Source organism: Lepidochelys olivacea (assembly GCF_965140295.1).
Source record: "Lepidochelys olivacea isolate rLepOli2 genome assembly, chromosome: 9".
Taxonomy (NCBI): Eukaryota; Metazoa; Chordata; order Testudines; family Cheloniidae; genus Lepidochelys; species Lepidochelys olivacea.
This window is the reverse complement of record NC_140419.1, coordinates 77279670-77299424: the sequence shown is the minus strand read 5'-3', so window position 1 is coordinate 77299424 and position 19755 is coordinate 77279670. Positions and strand designations below refer to the sequence as shown.

Here is a 19755-nt window from a genome sequence, read left to right as displayed (position 1 = left end):
GAAGACAGGATACTGGGTTAGATGGACATTTTGCCCTACTGGGTCAGACCGTTCTTATGGGACTGCATACTTTCCTGATCAGTGTGCAGATCTGGCTACTAAGGTTAACCTTCTATGCGTGCTACTTGGGACACAGTTCCTAGAATGTTCTGTTGTAATCTATAATGGGGATAGGACTACTGCATTTCTTCCTAGAGCAGTGGTTCTCAAACTTATTTGATCAATGCGTTCCCTCCACCCCCCTTTGTGTCTGTAGACGTTTACACAACAAGTACATACATCACCGCACAGCTCTGAATGCAGAGTGGAAAGCAGCGTCTGTTGGAGGAGTGCCCAGCTCTGAAGGCAGTGTGTGCCAGCAGCAGCACAGAAATAAGGCTGGCAATGTGAAAAGAGAGATTTGTCACTTTTCGCAGTAGACTTAGCGCCCCATTGCCACCTTTGCTTCCGCCACCCTGGTGCTGACAGCCAGAGCCCTGCCACCTCCTGGTGAGGGATTGAGGGAGAGACGGGGGAAGGAGAGCCTGAGCCTGTGTGGTGCGGCTCTGGCTGTCCCCTTTATCCCCGCCTCCTAGGCTTGCACAGCCCTTCTTCATGAGCCCCAGCCACCTGGGGCTGACAGCCAGAGCTCTTTCCTGCTCCCCCCCAAAAAGCACACAGTCTCTCCTCCCTTGACACATTCCCATGCCTCCCTTGGAAGTCCCACCCCATGGTTTGAGAACCGCTGTCTTAAAGAGATTTGCCTCAGATGAGCAAGGAGTATCTCCAGCATCACACTCTTCTCTTTTGGGAATTGGGGTTCTCAGGCTTGTAGAACTTCTGTCATTGAGGAGCCCATGGGGAATGGAGAGTGGGGCACATGTAGGAATTTAATTTAATAAAACACAACTCCTACTCACAGGACTGGGGCCAAGTTAAATCTGCATGTTTTAGTGAGTAAGATGTGTGCAATATCTTGCAAAGTTAGCATGGTTCAGCGTAACCCTTTATTGTCCCTCATGCTCCATGCCCTCTTCCGCCTGGACCACTTGTTCTGAGCTTCTGTTCAAATACCTTCAGATCTACAATGAGGATATTCTAGACCTGCTGTCTCCATCTAGAGAACGATCTCAAATCAGCATACGGGAGGACCCCAAAGAAGGCATAAAGGTGCGTTGTTCCCACAGAGGTGGGCACACTGGGAGGTGGGAGAGGTCAGAGTCCAATGTTTCAATCAAACCCAGACACACTTTTGCAATTCATAATCTTGCTGTCTCAGATTCTCTCTCATGCTTCACTCTGGTCACTGATACAAAAGAATGCTGACTTCCAACTCTTTTCTAAATTAAATGTCTGGTGATTCTCAAACCTGCTCTGCGATGACTTCATTAGGATCTAGATTTCAGACCACAGCTAGTTAAAGCTCTCAGTGAACTGATAACATTAACTCAAACCCTGATTTTATTTAAAGTAACACATTACTGCAGTTCCTGAAGCCAAACTTCCTTGCTGCATGCCTTCTCCCAAACTCAAAAGGAGGAAAGCTACAGCAAAATGGCCATGGCAGGCACTGGCTATAGATATGAAACTAAACTCTGTCCCTAAGTCCTCCAGAGAAGGCCTGAAGTCCATAGATGAGTTTGGGGTACAGTGTAGGGAAAGTTTTTTGTGCTGCTGTTTCATCCTGCATCTGTTCTGTGGATAAACTAGCTTTTGTCTCCAGGGCTTGTCAATCATACTTCATTAACATTTCCAAATGGTGAGTGGGTTGCTGATTGCCATATTTCCAAAAACCTTGGGCATATGTAGTATCTATGTTCTAGTTGGATGCCTGGAACAAAGGTTCTCTTATGCAGCTTTGTATGCTGGCACCTTCAGAGGATTTGCTTCTGTATTTTAGATGAGGCATGACTCATGTTAGTGGCAGCATACTGGGCTCCTGGATGGCAATTAGATATGCCTATTTATAAGCTGTTAATACAGCTCTTAGTTGGCACAAATTTGGACCCCTTGGTGAGCATTAATCTCTTTCTGGTAAAGTCTGTTAGACTACAGCAGAGTGCAAATGTGTGTTTCTCCTTTGCTAGTTGTGGTCACAGTGGGATGGAAGCAGGGACTTGGTCTGAGACATAAGTACACATCTGTAATGTAGTAAGTGAAGGCTGAATATTGAGAGGCAAGAAGACGAATCCAGATTCTTCGTTCTTGGCACAGATTGTAGGATTAACAGAACGGGATGTGGCGTGTGCCCAAGATACCGTCCTCTGTCTGGAGCAGGGAAACAATTCCAGAACTGTAGCCTCTACAGCTATGAACTCTCAGTCCTCGCGGTCCCATGCAATCTTCACCATTTCAATCGAACAGAGAAAGAAATGTGACAAGTAAGAAAGCGAGAACTCCTTCGGTAACAGTTCTGATTCAACCCTGTCTCTTGTCAGTCTGAGATTTCATACTTGCTTATCAAAAGGTAACCTTTTTAACCATTACTGGTTGACTCTAGAAAAAGTTGCCTCAAAGATATACAGTCACTGGACTCTCCTAATTTCAAAAGCCAGTGGCAGCACTTTGATAAGAAATGCACTCTTAAACCCATTGGATCAGCTCTGATGTGAAATCCCCTACATCCTGATTGCTGCTCGCATTCTAACCACACATTAGCTGAGGAGTGTAACTTTTCTGTCTGATGTAGGAACAACAGCTTTCGCTGCAAGCTACACCTTGTAGATCTTGCTGGCTCCGAAAGGCAAAAGAAAACCAAGGCTGAGGGGGACCGACTAAAGGAAGGTAAGGAAGCACAATAACTTCAAACAACTTCAGTAGTGCAAGCTTGTGCTCTTCACCTCTTACATTCCTAGAAAGGACAAAATACAGCACACCACTCTGAAATCCTGACCTTAAAGGTGACACACAAAGAAGAGAGACTTGTTTTTGCTGGGTTTTGAGGTATAAGGAGAGCTTGAAAGGTATTTAGTAAAACTTTCTGTTTGGCTTTTATGTCAGGAATATATCAGGCTTTGTCTTCTGGAATTTGAGGACTGAAGGACTAGCTGGATCATGGCTTCCTAAGTGACTGAAACATATGCAGTTGAGGGGGAAAGCTTTTTGTTCTGATGATCAAACACAGTGTTCAGTTATTTAGCCCAAGTGCATGAAATGCTTTGGGAGAAAAGCTCTCTGAAAGAGTCATATACCTTCAGTTAAGGGCTGATCTTCCATTGCGAATCTCTAAGGAATCCAGCAAAAACAAAGACAAAAAATTTCTTCTCTTTTTTTTTTTTAAATCCACTAGAGCAGTGGTTCTCAAACTTATTTGTGCCTGTAGTCCTTTATGCGTCTCTTCCCCAAGTACATATACTGCCACCCAGCTATGAAGGCAGTGGAGAGCATGCAGCAGCACAGAAATAAGGGTGGCAATGTGAAAAGTGATATATGTCAATATCACTTTTCACAGCAGACATAGAACCCCATGGCCACCCTTACTTCTGCACTGCTTCTGCCACCCCAGGGTTGACAGCCAGAGCCTGCTGCCTCCTGGTGAGGGACTGGGTGTAGTAGGGGGGAAGGAGAGCCCAGGTGCTGAGGCTCTGGCTGTCCCCTTTATCCCTGCCTACCAGGTGTGCACGGCACTTTTGCATGAGCCCCTGTCACCTGGGGCTAGGGTGACCAGATGTCCCAATTTTATAGGGACAGTCCCGATATTTGGGGTTTTGTCTTATATGGGTGCCAATTACCCCCGTCCCCCTGTCCTGATTTTTCACCCTTGCTGTCTGGTCACCCTGACAGCCAGAGTTTTTTTAAATCCACACATTCCCGACCCTCCTGTGGGAGGCCTGCCCCATAGTTTGAGAACTGCTGCATTAGAGGACTCAACCAGTCTTTCCTCTACATTCACCCTTTAAAATCAGAACAAGATTCTTTGGGTTGGTGCAGAAGAACGGGAAACTTGGAGGAACTCATGCTAGCCACTGAAGGGTTCTAGGTAGATTTGAAATGTCTATTCACCTTTGATCATAAGGACGTTCAATGAGATCCAAAGGCAGTCAATTCAAAACTGATACATCACTTTTCACACAATGCAGAAGATATTACTGCCACAAGATATTGCTAAGGCCATTAGCTTAGCAGGATTCCAAAAAGGGTTAGACATTTTACTTGGATAACAGAATGTCTTAAGTTATAATAGTAAAAGCTAAAAATAAACGAGCTATGGAAAAAATATAAACCCTCAACTTGGGGCATAAGACATCCTCTAATGGGAATTAGGATCAAACTTTTTCTGGGAGCAAGTTATTCCATAACTACCCCACGTTAGGGTTTCTTATTCTGAGGCTCCTGGTGTTGATCACTGTCAGAGATGGGTACTGGACTAGATGAGGCACATTGTCAGTTACTACATTCCTGTGTTCAACTAGCAAAGTATGGGGAAGGACAATGTGCCTTATCTTCCACTCTCGCCATCACGCTGTAGCTGATGTCAGCATTGACTCTTCTAGGCAGAATGGATATAAGGGTAGAGGTCCAACATGCTAAAACATCACTGATTGCTACGATCTTTATGAACCTTTGACTGTACCAAAATAAGCCATCTGTTGCACTCTGATAATGGGGTGGGAGGTGAGAAGGGCAGATGCTGTTCATCCTTGGTTCTGGTTTTTCAAAAAAATATCCAAATCTAGTAGGATGAAACTCTGATGTTCATTGAATCAGAAATATAGGGTTGGAAGAGACTTCAGTGAGTCATTAAGTCCCGCCCCCTGTACTGAGGCAGGACCAACTAAACCTAGACCATCCCTGACAGGTATTTGTCCAAACTGTTCTTAACCTTCAGTGAGGGGGATTCCACAACTTCTGTTGGAAGCCTATTCTCGAATTTAATTAGCCTTCTAGTTAGTTTTCCTTATATCTGACCTAAATCTCTCTCGCTGCAGATTAAGCCCATTACTTTTTATCCTACTTTAGTGGACATGGAGAACAATTGATCACCATCCACTTTATAACAGTCTTTAATGTATCTGAAGACTATCATCAGGTCCCTCTTAAGTTTTTCTTTTTCAAGACTAAACATAATCAGTTTAACCTTTCTCCGTCAGATTTCCTAAACTTTATATCATTCCCCCCATCCCCCGGACTCTTTATGAAAGATGTGGACAAAACTGGAAAGTTTGGCACCCAGAATTGAACACCGGTATTCCAGCTGAAGCCTTACCAGTACCAACAACCTCCCGTGTCTTAATATGACACACCTATTAATAGGCTTCAGAATGATATTGGTCTTTTTTGCAGCTGCATCACATTGCTAGCTCATATTCAATTTGTGATCCCCTATAACCTTAAGATGCTTCTTTGCAGTGCTACTGCCTAGCCAGTTATTCCCCCTTTTGTAGCTGTGGATTTTTCCACCTCCCGCCGCCCCCCTTCCTAAGTGCAGTACTTTGCACTTGTCTTTACTGAATTTCATCTTGTTGATTTCAGACCAATTCTCCAATTTGTCATGGCAATTTCTAATTTTAATCCTGTCTTCCAAAGTGCTTGTATCCCTACCCACCTGTCATCTGCAATTTCAATAAGCATGATCTCCCCTCTATTACCCAAGTCATTAATGAAAATACTGAACAGTACCAGATCCAGGACTGACCCCTACAGGACCTCACTAGATATACGCTCCCACTATGATAGCAAATCATTGATAACTACTCGTTGAGTATGGTCTTCTAACCAGCTATGCACCCATCTTATAGTAATTTCATCTAGACCACATTTCTCCAGTTTGCTCATGAGTGTCTTTTGGGACTGTCACAAAGCCTTATTAAAATAAACATAACATCTACTTCTTCCATTCCCCACAATCCCCTAGGCCACTTATTCTGACAAAGAAGGAAATTAGGTTGATTTGGCCTGGTTTGTTCTTGACAAATCAATGCTGGCTATTCCTTGTAACCCTGTTACCATGTAGATGCTTCCAAATTTGTTTAATAATATGTAGGCTGACTGGTCTATAATTCTCTAGGTCCTCTCTGTTCCCCACTTTAAAGATAGGTACTATGTTTGCCCTTCTTCGGTCCTTTGGGACCTCGCCATCCTTCAAGAATTCCCAAAGATAATTGCTAATGGTTTGGAGATTGTCAGCTAGTTCATTAAGTACCCTAGGTTGAATTTTATTAGGCCCTGCTGACTTGAATACATCTGACTTATCAAAATGTTCTTTAACCTGTTCTTTCCCTATTTTGGGGTTTTCAGTTGGAGAAAAGAGCAGGTCTTTAAAGAAGAGTTCCTCTGCCATTCTGACTAGGACAACATTGAAGGTTATTAACCTGCTGGTGCTTCATATGACTCCACATAGTACATCTGTTCTGTAACCATATCCTTCTTCATTAAATCTCTTTTGCAAACCTGTGGGAAGAAGGCATAGGGAGGGATTTCCTTCTGGGAACTGGAGCTTTTCTATGAGGACTAAACCTCTTCATTTTCTACATTTTCTGACCTTTGTTGGCAAGTATAGGACATAAACAGTAATAAAGCAAACCTATCTATTTGGTTTAACTCTTACTCACTTTGGATTTTATTTGTTTGTGTGCAGGAATCAACATTAACAGAGGTCTCCTATGCCTGGGAAATGTAATCAGTGCTCTTGGCGATGAAAATAAAAAGGGTGGTTTTGTCCCTTACAGAGACTCCAAGTTAACGCGGCTGCTGCAAGGTAAGAGCCATACCGGTATAGTTCTGTTCTATAGTTAAAAATAAATATGTAACAAAATAATATGTCAAGAGCTGTGTAACCCTCAGGCCAAGTGTGTTACATTCCCATTGACCTGATATGAATGTATTATTTGTGCTTTATTCCACATACCCATGATCCTTAATCCCTCTGTGTTTTTGTTGTCTTATCTTTGAGTGCAAATGCTTTGGGGTAGGGGCACAAACAACTCTAACTCTATCCTGCAGTGACACTATAAGGAAAAAAACCTTGAGACACTCTAAACTGCCTTTTTAAAATACATTAATCTAATCTGGAGGCACAATCACTAGTATCAACAAATCATAACTGAATGGTTACTGCACCATGTCACCACAGGGCAGAGCTAAGACGCTATGTCCCTTAAACATTTACACCTTAATGTGGTTTGTTTTGGTTTTTTTTTTGATTTCTTAAGTTTAACCTTAACTCTGAATTTTCTGAGTTTGTAATGCTTGTTTTTGTGATAAAACACATTACAAGAATGTTATTTACCCTTAATTCCTGATCTGGAATCTTTAGTCTTCATCTTAATGACACTTTAGTCTGGGAATAAAAAGGAAATAGCTCAATTTATTAAATTAGTTTTTCAGTCTTCCTTTTCACAGTGAAGTAACTTGCTACACAAAACCATTTTACATCTTTCAAAACATGGACTGTAAGGTGCCATAACCTTCTTAAGAAACCCAGTTGAGTGAGCTGAATTTGAGCAGGACCATTTGTGCTCTTCTCAGGAGACTTATGGCACAAAGCTGGATAATACAGACGCTGGGTGCAAAAGTAATATGCCATTCTGGGCAGCTCATTGCCAGGGGGAGTATATTTGTTCAGATCCTCAAATGAAGGAGAATGAAGTCTGATCTGATGTTTGACTGTCCAGAGTACCCATGAAATTTCATCTTCCAGGGGAGCTGATGCCAGCAGAAGTAAGAGTACCTGAAACATTGATATAGGGAATTGTGTAGCTGCTTGACATGAGACTCCCGTCAGCAGCATGTGATGTCAAACCACCGGCGTTTGGAGTAGAAACAGGAGGCAAAATAGCATATGTGAAAAATGTTGTTTAACTTTTTGAGGGGAAGAAGGAGGTGGGGTGACATATTTCAGTGGGGCTCTTACTAGTTGCTTTTCTTAACAGTGTTTCTTGTAATGGGAGAAATCAGCTATGGAGTATTACATGACTAGCACGTTAGCCAACACAGACGAGGTTTTGACCATTGTGTTTTATGGGTTTGGTGCACTCTTACAGCTCTGGGTTTCCATCACTAACCCACTTTGACATTTTCACTGTCTCAGTAATGCTTTGTCCCATTCTGTTTCTATTCAGATTCCTTGGGTGGTAACAGCCACACTCTCATGATTGCCTGTGTGAGCCCAGCAGATTCCAACTTAGAAGAAACCTTAAACACTTTGCGCTATGCTGACAGGGCGAGAAAAATAAAAAACAAACCAATAGTCAACATTGATCCTCAGGCAGCTGAACTAAATCATCTAAAGCAGCAGGTACTGAACACTTCCCTCCTTCAGCTGGAGGCTGGAAAACATCTGTTGTACATAGCAAAAGTGAGATAATCCTCATTGCATCAAATTCACGAAAGAGAAATAGACACTGAACTCACTTAGCTATGGGTCACCTTAAAGGAAATCCTTAAATGTTTCTTTGTGTGCAGTGGCCTCTTCTCTAATGCCACATGCTGCTTGAGATTCTCTACTGTAAGTGTGCTGCACCTGGAACATTTATTTTCTCCACTTTTAGGTTGGGCCTTCAAGGTCAAGCTTCGGTCATGGCCAAGTGTTGGTGTCCACCACAGTTTACATTTCACATTAATTGTGCACTGGACACAGCATAAGAAATGTCACTGCCACCAAAGTGCAGCCATCTCTGGAGTGAAGTATGGCATCTAGCGAACGCTACACAGCTATACTGCCCAAGTTTAGGATAGGAAATGTTGAAGGGTTCATATGCAATCAATTGCAGGCAAATCTAGTTTAATCAAATTCTAGTTTGCTTAAAACATAAAGGATAATGCTTTCTCCCTATTTCTCCTGGCACTCTTGTAGGGACTCTCCAGTGAAGATGTGCTCATAAACTCTATCTTGTGTATCATGTGAAAGGTAACATTGTGCTGTCAAATAACACTGGAGCATTGGTTCAGCACTGACAGAGAGGGAAAAGCTCCCTCTTAGTCATTAATGTTAATTCCTGCAGCTCCAACTCTTTCTTAGAGGTCAGTGTGCTCTGAGCTGATTACTATAGAGGTAGATTCAAAGTTGGGTACTTTTTTTCTGTTTCCCTCTAGGTACAACAGCTGCAGGTCTTGTTGTTGCAAGCCCATGGAGGGACGCTCCCAGTGTCTGTCAAGTAAGAATTGTAGACTAATGCTCTTAATATAACTAGAGGCCTTGATTCCCTGCACCTCCCCGTCCCCCCACCTGACTAGCCCTCTTGTACTGAGGCTCTAGACTGCACTTGGTGCTAAGACAGGAACTAATTTTTCACTCAAGTATTTGTCAAGTCCTCTTTCTCACTCCTTTGTCATGCTCCCAGTATTTCGCTTCCATATGTAACAATACCCTCTGTAAGAATGCAACAGTCTAGCTGTAGTAGAGGAGGCATGGGGAGGAACTTGGTCAATAATGGTAACATTTTAGTGGTGTAAATATCAGCCTTCTAAGAGGCTGCTAACAAACACTATGAGTAACTGACTTTATTTCCTCTCTAGCTTAAAAAGCAAATGCTAGTAAATCCAGGGAGGAAATGATGTGTGTGTGGGTTTGTCTTAGAGGGTGCATCTACTCCTAAGTGAATGCCATTTCTCAATTTAACACCAGCCACAGGGATGCTACCTAAATAGTATCCACTTGCCTATGTGATGCAGTAACTGTTTAACTTTTATAGTGCTTGAAGGTCTTAAATTCAGGATTTGGGTTTCACCAGTTATATCCTTCTCTCAAACTGATCCAGCCTCTGTTTGTCATAGTTCTGTTGGGAAATGTGTGGAGAACTTCAATCTCACTCCAAAACTTTACTAAAGTTGCAGTTGAGCTGTAGTTGGTCTTGTCTGACAGGCAGCTGCTGGGGTTACCCATAAAACTTCCCTGAGCAGGCATCTGACCCTGCTTTTTAAATTGAAGGGTAGCATTTTACTGACCATGTATTTCTCATATTGGATAAAATCCCTTGTACTTCCTCCTTCCTACTGGACACTTCTGCTGTATAGTTTCTCAATCCATCACCCAAACTGTAAATTAAAAGTAAGCAAAGATTACTTTTCCATCTTCCTAGACTGTAAGCTTCTCAATACAGGAGTTTTCTCTCTTCAATTTTCTGTCACAGTTCAGGGTGACTGCACCTGCATCTCAGCAAGGGTGCCTACCCTTAGGCTTCCAGCTCCCCAGCTGTTGCCTCTCTCAGGTGGAGATGCATGTCTCTCACCCTTCTGACCAGGGTATTTCCAGGTTGTACAGTTTCCTGCCTTCATTGTGTATTTCCCAGCAAAGACAGTCTGCTTAAACAGACTTACTTGCTTTCTCTTGAGAGACTGATACCAGAATGATTGCCACGGATATATGACTACATGGTTCTTTTTAAGGAAGCCTACTTTATTCTTAAGATAAAAAGCATTAGAGAGAGAACCTATTAAAAACAATAAAAGAACCCAGAACATATGCTAATAGGGCTTCTGGTAAGCTTAAGGCCATGCCTACATTACAAGCTTATGTCGACTCAAGTCATGTTGGCACACAGCTGCCGCAGTTACTACATTGCTTGTGTGCATGCGTACTTGGCTCCTTGTGTCGGTGGTGAGCATAAGCACTCCTGGTAAGTGTACTGATGCAGAGTGCGGTGCTTCATGGGTAGGTATCCTGTTGTACAACTTGCCACTGTCCAGCACGCTGTCTTTTAGGAAGATGCATGATGGGTCCTAAACAAGTCTCACAGGAGTGACTGGGAGCATGGTGTCAACTCACCAGTTTGCAACTGTCTGCATCCCATACTTTTTGTGACTTTTGTCAAAAACCTATGACCCTCCTCACTGTCCGCCATCTCTGACAGAAGCATGGAGCCTGCACAGCTCAGCACTATTGTCATGAGTGTTGCGAGAACAGGGTACGTGATCCTGGAGTATTTGCAAAGCCATAAGAAAAACCAAATGAGAGGGAACGTGACATTTCCTTGGAGGCCAGATAGCTGTGGAACATAGTGAGAACCAATTCAAGGTTGTTGGTGGCATTCACAGAGAAGCTGCGGCAGGTGGAGCATTGCTTCCAGACCCGAGAAATAAGCACTGACTGGTGGATTGCATCATAATAGGGGTTTGAAATGACTAGCAGTGGCTGCTGAACTTTTGGGTGCGGAAAGCCAACTTCCTGGATCTGTGTGCTGAGTTCGCCCGAGTCCTCCAGCGCAGAGATACCAACGTGAGCTGCTCTGACCGTGGACAAGTGGGGGGCATTTTGTATTAGGGAAATTTGCTATGCCAGATTGCTGCCCATCAGTTGGGAATCAATTTGGAGCTGGGTAAATCCACTGCTGGTGCTGTTGTAATACCAAGTGTGCAGAGCCACTAATTGCTTCCTGCTATGTAGGACTGTGATTCTGGGCAATGTGCAGGATATAGTAGGTGGATTTGGCAGCAGTGGGGCTCCCAAACTGCAGTGGAGCAATAGATGGCATGCATATCCCTATTTCAGCACCAGACCACGGCGCCACTGAGTACTTCATCAGAAAGGGCTACTTTACTATGGTTACACAAGCAATGGCAGATCACCGGGGTTGCTTCAATGACGACAGTGTGGGCTGGTCAGGGAAGGTGCATGACATTTGCATCTTTAAGAATACAGGACTGTTTGGAAAGGTATAAGCAGGGACTTTCCCAACTGGTGGATTACCATTGGGGATGTTGAAATGCCAATAGTGATGGGGGCGTCCCAGCCTACCCTTTGCTCCCCTGGCTCATGAAGTCATACATTGGCCATCTCGACAGATCAGTAGGTGCAAAATAACAATTAAATGGGCTTTTGGTCATTTGAAGAGTCATTGGCATTGTTTACTCATAAGATTGGACCTCAGTGAGAAAAATATCCCAATAGTTAAGACTGCCTGCTGTGTCCTGCATAATATGTGAAGCAAAGCAGGAAAAGCTTCTGCTACGGTGGAGCAGCTGTCTGCTGAATTTGAGCAGCCAGATACATGGGCTATTAGAAGAGCTCAGTGCTATGCTATATGACTCGGAGGTTTTGAAGACAGGTTTTTAACAGAGAGCCAGAGTAGGGTATGATGGTGTTGGGTGCTCTACCTGTCCCTGTTCTTTTGTGCCCTGGTAAGAATTGTGTGGTGATTGCTACACATGTAGGCATATAATTTTGTTTGTGAATGATCCTATGAGTTGTGTAACAAAAACAAATACATTAAAAACTTAGTAAATTAATAGAACAGAAATTCTGAAGGGGAAAGGACCTTCATGTCCATCTTAACTAAACACGTACACCTACCTGTGAAAGTCACAGTTGGTGAATATGAAGCTGTGATTGTCATTAATGTTCCCTGGGATGGAATGAAAGGAGTAGTGCAGCAACCCCTAATGCCATGTGGAATGTTCAGGGGGTGCATACAGAGGTCCCCAATATTGAGTTCTCAATGGGCTGCAGAGGGTGGCGAGCACAGGATTGTTGAACCTGCATGTTCACCAGTGTGCAGCACCTGTGTTCTGCTGCCTGAGAAGCCCTAGTATGTCCTGGTGCATCTCCTTTTCCTGTTGGGACTCCTGGGCCTTTGTCCTCTCCACTCTTTCCTTCTCCAGAACGTCCACAACGTTCATCCTCCAGGCTCTGTGCTCAAGGCCTGATACAGCACTGATTTGCAGGATCTCATTGAACATGTCATCCCGAGTCCTGTTCTTTCCTCCTTATCTGGCTCAGGCATTCTGCAAGTGTGGAGGGGGAGACTTTGAAGGCAGCAGCTGAAGATAAAACAGAGGTACCATTAGCAGCATATTCTCTACAGAAAACAAAACTTAAAATGCGGATCTCACTCACCTTGCTCCCCTAAAGTTAAAAGCACTACATTCTCGTTTCTTCTGCTTGGGATTGCTTGTGAATAGTGCCAGTGACATCACCAGCCATGGTCAGTATGGCCTGCTGGAGGATGTGGAAATGAGGGGGGAATTGCTCTGTTGCATGATTCTAGTAGCATAGGGCAATGGCACTGAATGCTGGCACCGTTTTCCACAGATGATGGTGGTTTTAGCTAGCATCTCATTCTTGAGGGTAACAAAGGCAGAGAACACAGCTGCAGCTCATGTCCTGAAGCCGCCCAGGCCCAGATGCTTCTAGCCTGTGTACTGCAATAGTGTCGTCTGAAGTTATCACTGAGTGGCATGGGAAAGTGTCCTATTGCGGAGGAAGAAATAAGGCAGCTCTCCCTAGAAATTTTTGGCAGAATACTCTCATGAAAGATCTTAGGAGGATTCAAGGGACATCCCTGTGTACATTATATAAACTACTGCACATGCCCCCACGTAATCTTGGAGGGGAATGAAAAGCAGATGGCAATTCTACCTCTCTTGGTTGTATGAATAAATTAATGAAAAGACCGTGTCCTGCTACTTTGAGAGTGCCAGCTTTGTAATTGAAAATAATGGTTCCTTTCCCTGTATCAGGCTTGTCTGTGTTGGACTGTGGTGGAGTCAAAACAAACAAATCCAGGTCCTGGCTTGCTGCGTAGCTGGATTCCCTGGTCCCCTGTCCCCCATACTCCTCTTCATCCACTACCTCCACTGTTCATGGCAGGGGCTTGTGACTCAAGGCCCTTAGGGGTATCCCTGGTGCTGTGGGAGTGGTGGTGGTGTCTCCATCAATATGGCATGCAGCTTTTCATAAAAGCAGCACGTCTGTGGCTTGGCACCCAGTTTGATCATTGGCCTCCCTGGTCTTCTGGTACGCCTGCCACTACTCCTTTGCTTCTCACCCAGTACTGCCACTGGTTCCTGTCATTCATCTTCTCCTGCATCCCCTGAGCAATTTGTTCATAATGTCAGCATTTTACGGCTGGTCCACAACTGCCTGCACAGCCTCCTCTTCCTGCAGGTCCACGATATCCAATATCTCCTGTCAGTGCATCTGGAGCACGTAGCCAACATAGTCTGCTGGAGAGTTGCACTCAACAGTGAAGAGCTGCTAGTTATGATCACCAAGTCTAGTAGCCAGGAAAAGGAATTTCAACAATTTGCAGGGCTTTAAAGGGGATTAGGGACTTATGGATCTCTGTGACGCCTGGGCAGTGGAGTTCACAATGGTGACTAAAGCAGTCAGTGTAGAGCATTGTGGGACAGCTCTGGAGGGCAGTTAGTGTCAACATAAATCATGCAGTGTCTACACTTGCATTGTGTCAACCTAAGCACACTGATCGTGGTTCTATGCTGCTCAGGGAGCAGGTGTTACTATGTTGGTGTAACGGGGTGCTTACAGTGGTGGGAGACTGATTGTAAGTGTAGGCACGTGCACAGCTAGGTTGACATAAACTGCTTTGTGTCAACCTAACTGTGTTGTGTAGAGTAGGCCTAATGTATTCTGGTGAGAAAAGTCTTCCAACGCTCCCCTGGGGCTTCCTTATAGTTGCCGGTTCATAACTGCTTCAGCTGAGAACAAGTACCCTCATGACAAGTTTAGGCCACTCTTTTATACAGTTCCAGGAGTTTTTGAGCTGGATTTCCAGAAGCAGGTAATTGGAATACGAGTGTCTCTCTCTCTCTCTCCCTACCCCCCCACCCCCCCCCAAAGCATGTCTTTGAAGGTTGGATCTAGAGGGGTAGAACTTATATTCCCTTCACCTCAAGGTACTTCCTAAGGAAATCCATTTCAAACGTATTGTTCCAAAAAGACCTTTGAACTTCCTCATACCTTCCGAACATTGCAGTAATCTGTCTTCTTGCTAAAGAAGTTCCATAAAATCTCACAATAATACATACACTGTATAGGAAATGAAAATGTTTATCCAACAGGTATTAACCCAAATTCAATAAGATTTAACTTAATTCAATAAAGTTCATTCAGGATACTGTCAGTCTGTAACAGTAAACACCTCATTGGCATTAAAATAATAAACACTTGTCTTAATTAGTGTGAAGCCATCAGAGAATCTGCAATCCCTCATGGAGAAGAACCAGTCCCTGATGGAGGAAAATGAAAAGTTGAGCCGAGGTCTGAGTGAGGCAGCTGGTCAGACAGCCCAGATGTTGGAGAGAATCATTCTGGTAAGGCTCAAAATTCTATGTGAAGAGCTTTTAGCTACACACTACTGTTTCCCACCTGTTGGAAATTGACCACTAACAGTGTTCTAATGGTATTCAGGAGCATCTGACTCTGGAGGACTAAAGCTAAATTTGTAGGGAACATATTAAATGTCCAGTAGCAATATGATGTTAAGCTACAGAATGCATCTGGTTCCGAAGCCTGCAGGTTTTGACTCAAATGTACTAGAACTGGAATACATTGCACTTTGCTCTGAAAATGCATTACCCACAGGAATACAACACTGAATACCAACTTTTCTATTTCCCAAGTTCTCCCATCAGTCACTGTGGCTCTGTGTGTCTTGACTATTTGGAGGCCATTTGCCCTCAGTGGTTGTACTGCCAAACTTTGTGATTCCAGGGTTAAATAAGTCAAAATGTGTCTTGCATGCCAACTTCTCCCAAAAGCTCCTAATACCTGCTCTTCTGTTGGCTTTGGAGAAAACTCCAGACTTACTTTAAATTAAAGGGAACTAACCTTCCCCTGAGTGTGCAGAAACCTGTACTGAATCACAATGCAAGTCACCTTACAGTAGAATGATGAAGCAGTATTGCTACAAAGAAGATAGCTGTTTCCTGCTTCTCCTTCTATAATTCAGTATCTAATTGACTTTTTTTTCTTTTCTTAGACAGAACAAGAAAATGATAAGATGAATGCCAAACTAGAGGAACTCCGGCAGCATGCTGCGTAAGTCCCATCCAGTTTCATGTGCTGCAGAAGTGCCCTGCAACACTGTTCATTTCATTGATTGGCTCTGCATTTGTTGTTCCAAAGTCCATCTGTATGCAGGGAGGGTGAGCAAGTATGTTGGCAATACCCTATCTATTGAGCAGTCAAACATGCAATTGCCAAGCAAGACCCGTGGACTCAGTTGCATGTCTGAATTTTTTAGGTGCAAACTTGATCTGCAGAAGCTGGTAGAGACTCTGGAGGATCAGGAGCTCAAAGAGAACATAGAAGTGATTCGTGATCTCCAGCAAGTGATAGTCCAGTTACAGGTAAGAACTGACCTAGGGAATGGGAAGATCCCTGTACCAAATGAGCTTCCTACTGAGATGAACTCAGTGGTATGGTGCCAGTCTGCTAGGTAGTGGTTTCTTTAAAGCCCTGCTAAATAAGCCCTTTGCACACGTGTGTGGCTGTTAAATGGCTCTTGGCAAGTTACTTTAATATAGACTTCCTGTTGAAACTTCAAAGCCACAAAATGACCATTTTATGCTCAGATAGCTGCTCGCTCCAGAGTAAATGAGTATCCTCAGAAAAATGCTGTGAAATGAGACTATTGCACAAATTTACAGCCCAAAGACTGGGTAATGCAGGGCGCAAAAACAACTCTTGGAAGCTCAGGGTTTTAGCTTCTATATTTCTAGTAAACGGCCCTATTGGAGGGAGCTGGAATTGTTTGAAAATGTCATGTCCTTGTCTAATATATGATTCTTCCATGTTCCCCTTCCTAGATGTCCCTCAAAGCTCCAACCACCCCGTAAGGAACTGGCTGCCAATTCTGTGCAGTGCAGGAAGTGTCTGATAGGGAGTAACTTTGGCTTGTCAATTGAGACTGCGTTCAAAAGAGGCGTTCACTGTTGCTGTTAAAATGGGATGCCAGTGACCTTCCCTTCCTAGAGAGGAGAGTTTTTTCAGATCAGAGGAGAGTCTAGAGAAGCCTTTGCTGTTCTAAATGGACAGCGAGGAGCCCTTGTTAACTGCACATCACTTCTCACTGCTGTACATTAAAGTGCTCTGTTTGCGCTACACAGGATGAAAGTGCTGCCTATGTGGCAGCATCCATGGAAGCTGTTGCTGAGATGGCAAACTCTGAGCAAGAATCTGATGCTGTAAGTAGTAGGGGGGGTCTGATATACTGCAGATTTTGACTCTCTGTAAATATTCTCATTCACTCAGTAACTGCATCTTTCCTGTTCCCTAATCCCATGTGTTTGTCACTTTATAGTTACTTCCTACCATCTATCCTTCCTCCTTTACTGTACCCTTTCCTGTTTTTTTATTTTCTCCTTCTTAAAATTATAAAGTTATGTTTTAAAAAAAAAAAATGTCAAAGCATTTTATATAAATACTGCTGCTTACTTCAGTAGTATTCAACTGTTCTGCTAACTATGTTCAAACTGCCAATGCAAGCACGGAGGAGCTCCTTGGAATTCGTTTCTTCTGGCTAATAATTGTGTCTATATTCCAGCAAGCAGAAACCAGCCAGGACAGCAAGAGATCCCCAGATGCTTTCACCACCCAGCATGCCCTCCGCCAGGCAGAGATGTCCAAAGCATTGATAGAATTAAATAAAGCCCTGGCTCTGAAAGAGGCCTTGGCCAAGAAAATGACCCAGAATGACAGCCAGCTGGAGCCAATACAGTCCCAATACCAGGTAAATGCTCCTTTCCAGGAAGGCTCATTGAAATATCTGTCCAGTGTTGTCCTTTTCTTCATCCCATATGTGCATGTTTTGTAATGCTAGTGGGGGAAGGGATTAATCAGAACATGAGCATTCCCCTGGTGGTTCTCATAGTAAGAACTCCATATGTCTTGAGGTGTGGTATGAGAGAGCCTCTGTCACAGAACTCGGCCATCTCTGGAATGGTAATCATCTAGCTGTAGGCGCCCAAAGGCGGCAGAACTACGGTGCCTAAATGGCTGCACGTCGTTCTAAGCAGCCAGTCCTTGCTGCTTCTGATCAGGACACTGGCTACTGACTGTTCCATGTAGTCCCAGTCTTCCAACTCACCCCTCAGAATTGCACTTCTGCTGTGGCAGTGCTTAGCCTCCATGGAACTCAGCCACTGCTGCCATTGAACTGGCTTCCTCTTTCCTACAAGTTCAGAAATGATGGATTCCAGCACCCACCTGATTTATTGATCAAAACATGACTGCCAGACTAAAGGCTAACTGCAGGTGTATATTGATCTGGCTCCTACAGCTGCTGCATGGAGAAGTCTTCTGATTCCTCCGACAATAGTGCAGTTGTCCAACCTATTGAAGGGAAACATGGCTCCCCAAGACCTTATCTAGCCTTGTCCCTAGCCATTGGGATTTCAAGACTTGAAATCTCTCTGCTCCTGTCTCCTTTCTAGACTAATATCAAGGGCCTGGAGTTGGAGGTCAGCAGCCTGCAAAAAGAAAAGGAAGAACTGATCCTTGCACTTCACACTGCAAAGAAGGATGTTAACCAAGCAAAGTAAGGCTGGCTAGAAAGGCCAAGTAGATTAGAGAAATGAGCATCTACTGGAACCAATCAGTGGCACTTGGCCTGGCAAGTAAATTGGCCTGGCCATTGCAGCACATACTGACTACTGGAATAAAACGTAAAATCCTAAATTCCAAACTGTGTTGCAATGAATGGGCTCGTCTCCTACACGACTATGTCCCATTTGATAAATCTGCACGCTTCAGGTGCTGGGTGTAGTTTTTATCACCACACTACACAATGAACCAAGCTAAGGAATTGAATTCACACCCCTGTCAGGTCATGAGGGCTCTGGGGAATCGCTTCACAAACCTTAACTACTTCATTGAGACAATGAGTATATTTTTAGGCTGTGGAAGGGTTCATGTTTGGCACTAGGAAGGTGCCTACTGTATCATGTTTTTACCCTACAGACTGGCATAAAGTGTGAGGTGGGGGGAATACCCTCAACTCTGAATGAGTAAATTTTCAATTTCTCTTGTAGAGAATCTATTCTGACCTAGTGCATCCTGCTAGGAGTTGAGATGGGGAAGGGGAGGCCCTTGAGACTTAACGCCCAGAACAGAGAGCCAAAGCGTTATTCTTAGCCCTGCTACAGACTCTGATGTTGTGTAGTTTTCTCCCTTCTCAGTGCCTCAGTTTCCCATCAATAAAACAAGAATAATGCATACTTGATTTGATTTGTTGGGAAGGACTTGTCAGACTTATTTATCTTTAATGCGCTTTGCCGTCTGCTGATTAAATCTATTCTTATCGCTAGCCTCTTTAGAGTATACTCCTGTTTTTCCAAATGGCTTGGGGAACAGCTGAAACTTTTGGATAACCAGGCATTCAGTTAAACAGAAGTACTATTTTTGATCTTGGTTCTAGCTTCGGGCTGGGAGGCAAAGGTCTGGGTACAGTGGGAGTTGCAGGCTGAAGACACTCTGGGGAGCTGCTTTGCTCAATTGGCCACTGTTGTCTTTCCGGGCTATGAGCCAATGAGCTCTGTGTGTCAGCCCCTCTCCTGCACATGTTGCCTGCCCTGGGCTATGGCCGGACACAGCCCTTCAGTGATGGTTCCAGTGTCTGTGAAATTCCTGCATTGATGGTCACTGGCAGGGTTTGTGTCCTGGGCTGCAGGGCTCTATGATGGGAGAGGAGGGCTGACTAGAGAGGCTGCTATGGATACAACTAGTTACAGGCTGCACTTTTGAACTGGGCGCAATGCTGCAGCCATAGAACCAGATTGTGAGTGGATATATTGTTGCACTGGTATAGCATGAATTATACTCCTTGCTGAATATTAGCTTAGCATGAAGAGGTTAATTGAGAAGTTATTAGTGGGCTACTTGGGGAGTGCACTGTGGATTCAGATAACAACTAGAATTTTCAGATAAAGGAAATTCTAGTTAAGTTGGAGTGTACCGTATTACAGTTCTAGACTCTATTGGTATGTCTATCGACACTGCAAAAACCAAACAAACAAAAAAACCCAAACCCTGCAGCAGCAAGATTCGGAGCCTGGATCCAATGAATCAGGCTTGCAGTATGGAGCTAAAAATAGCAGTGA

At 43.9% G+C, this 19755-nt stretch overlaps 1 protein-coding gene across 3 annotated transcripts in view; it reads left to right on the top strand.

The window, feature by feature from the left end:
- KIF4A (kinesin family member 4A) overlaps positions 1–19755 on the top strand; it is a 40781-nt gene that overhangs the window by 5795 nt on the left and 15231 nt on the right. For all 3 annotated transcript variants that reach the window (XM_084638226.1, XM_084638225.1, XM_084638224.1), the window contains exons 6-17: positions 1060–1149; positions 2194–2360; positions 2669–2763; positions 6557–6676; positions 8040–8215; positions 9013–9074; positions 14835–14967; positions 15636–15694; positions 15900–16005; positions 16765–16842; positions 17202–17387; positions 18091–18194. In XM_084638226.1, coding sequence (XP_084494352.1) covers positions 1060–1149; positions 2194–2360; positions 2669–2763; positions 6557–6676; positions 8040–8215; positions 9013–9074; positions 14835–14967; positions 15636–15694; positions 15900–16005; positions 16765–16842; positions 17202–17387; positions 18091–18194 — 1376 coding nt within the window. The remainder of the gene's footprint in view (positions 1–1059; positions 1150–2193; positions 2361–2668; positions 2764–6556; positions 6677–8039; positions 8216–9012; positions 9075–14834; positions 14968–15635; positions 15695–15899; positions 16006–16764; positions 16843–17201; positions 17388–18090; positions 18195–19755) is intronic.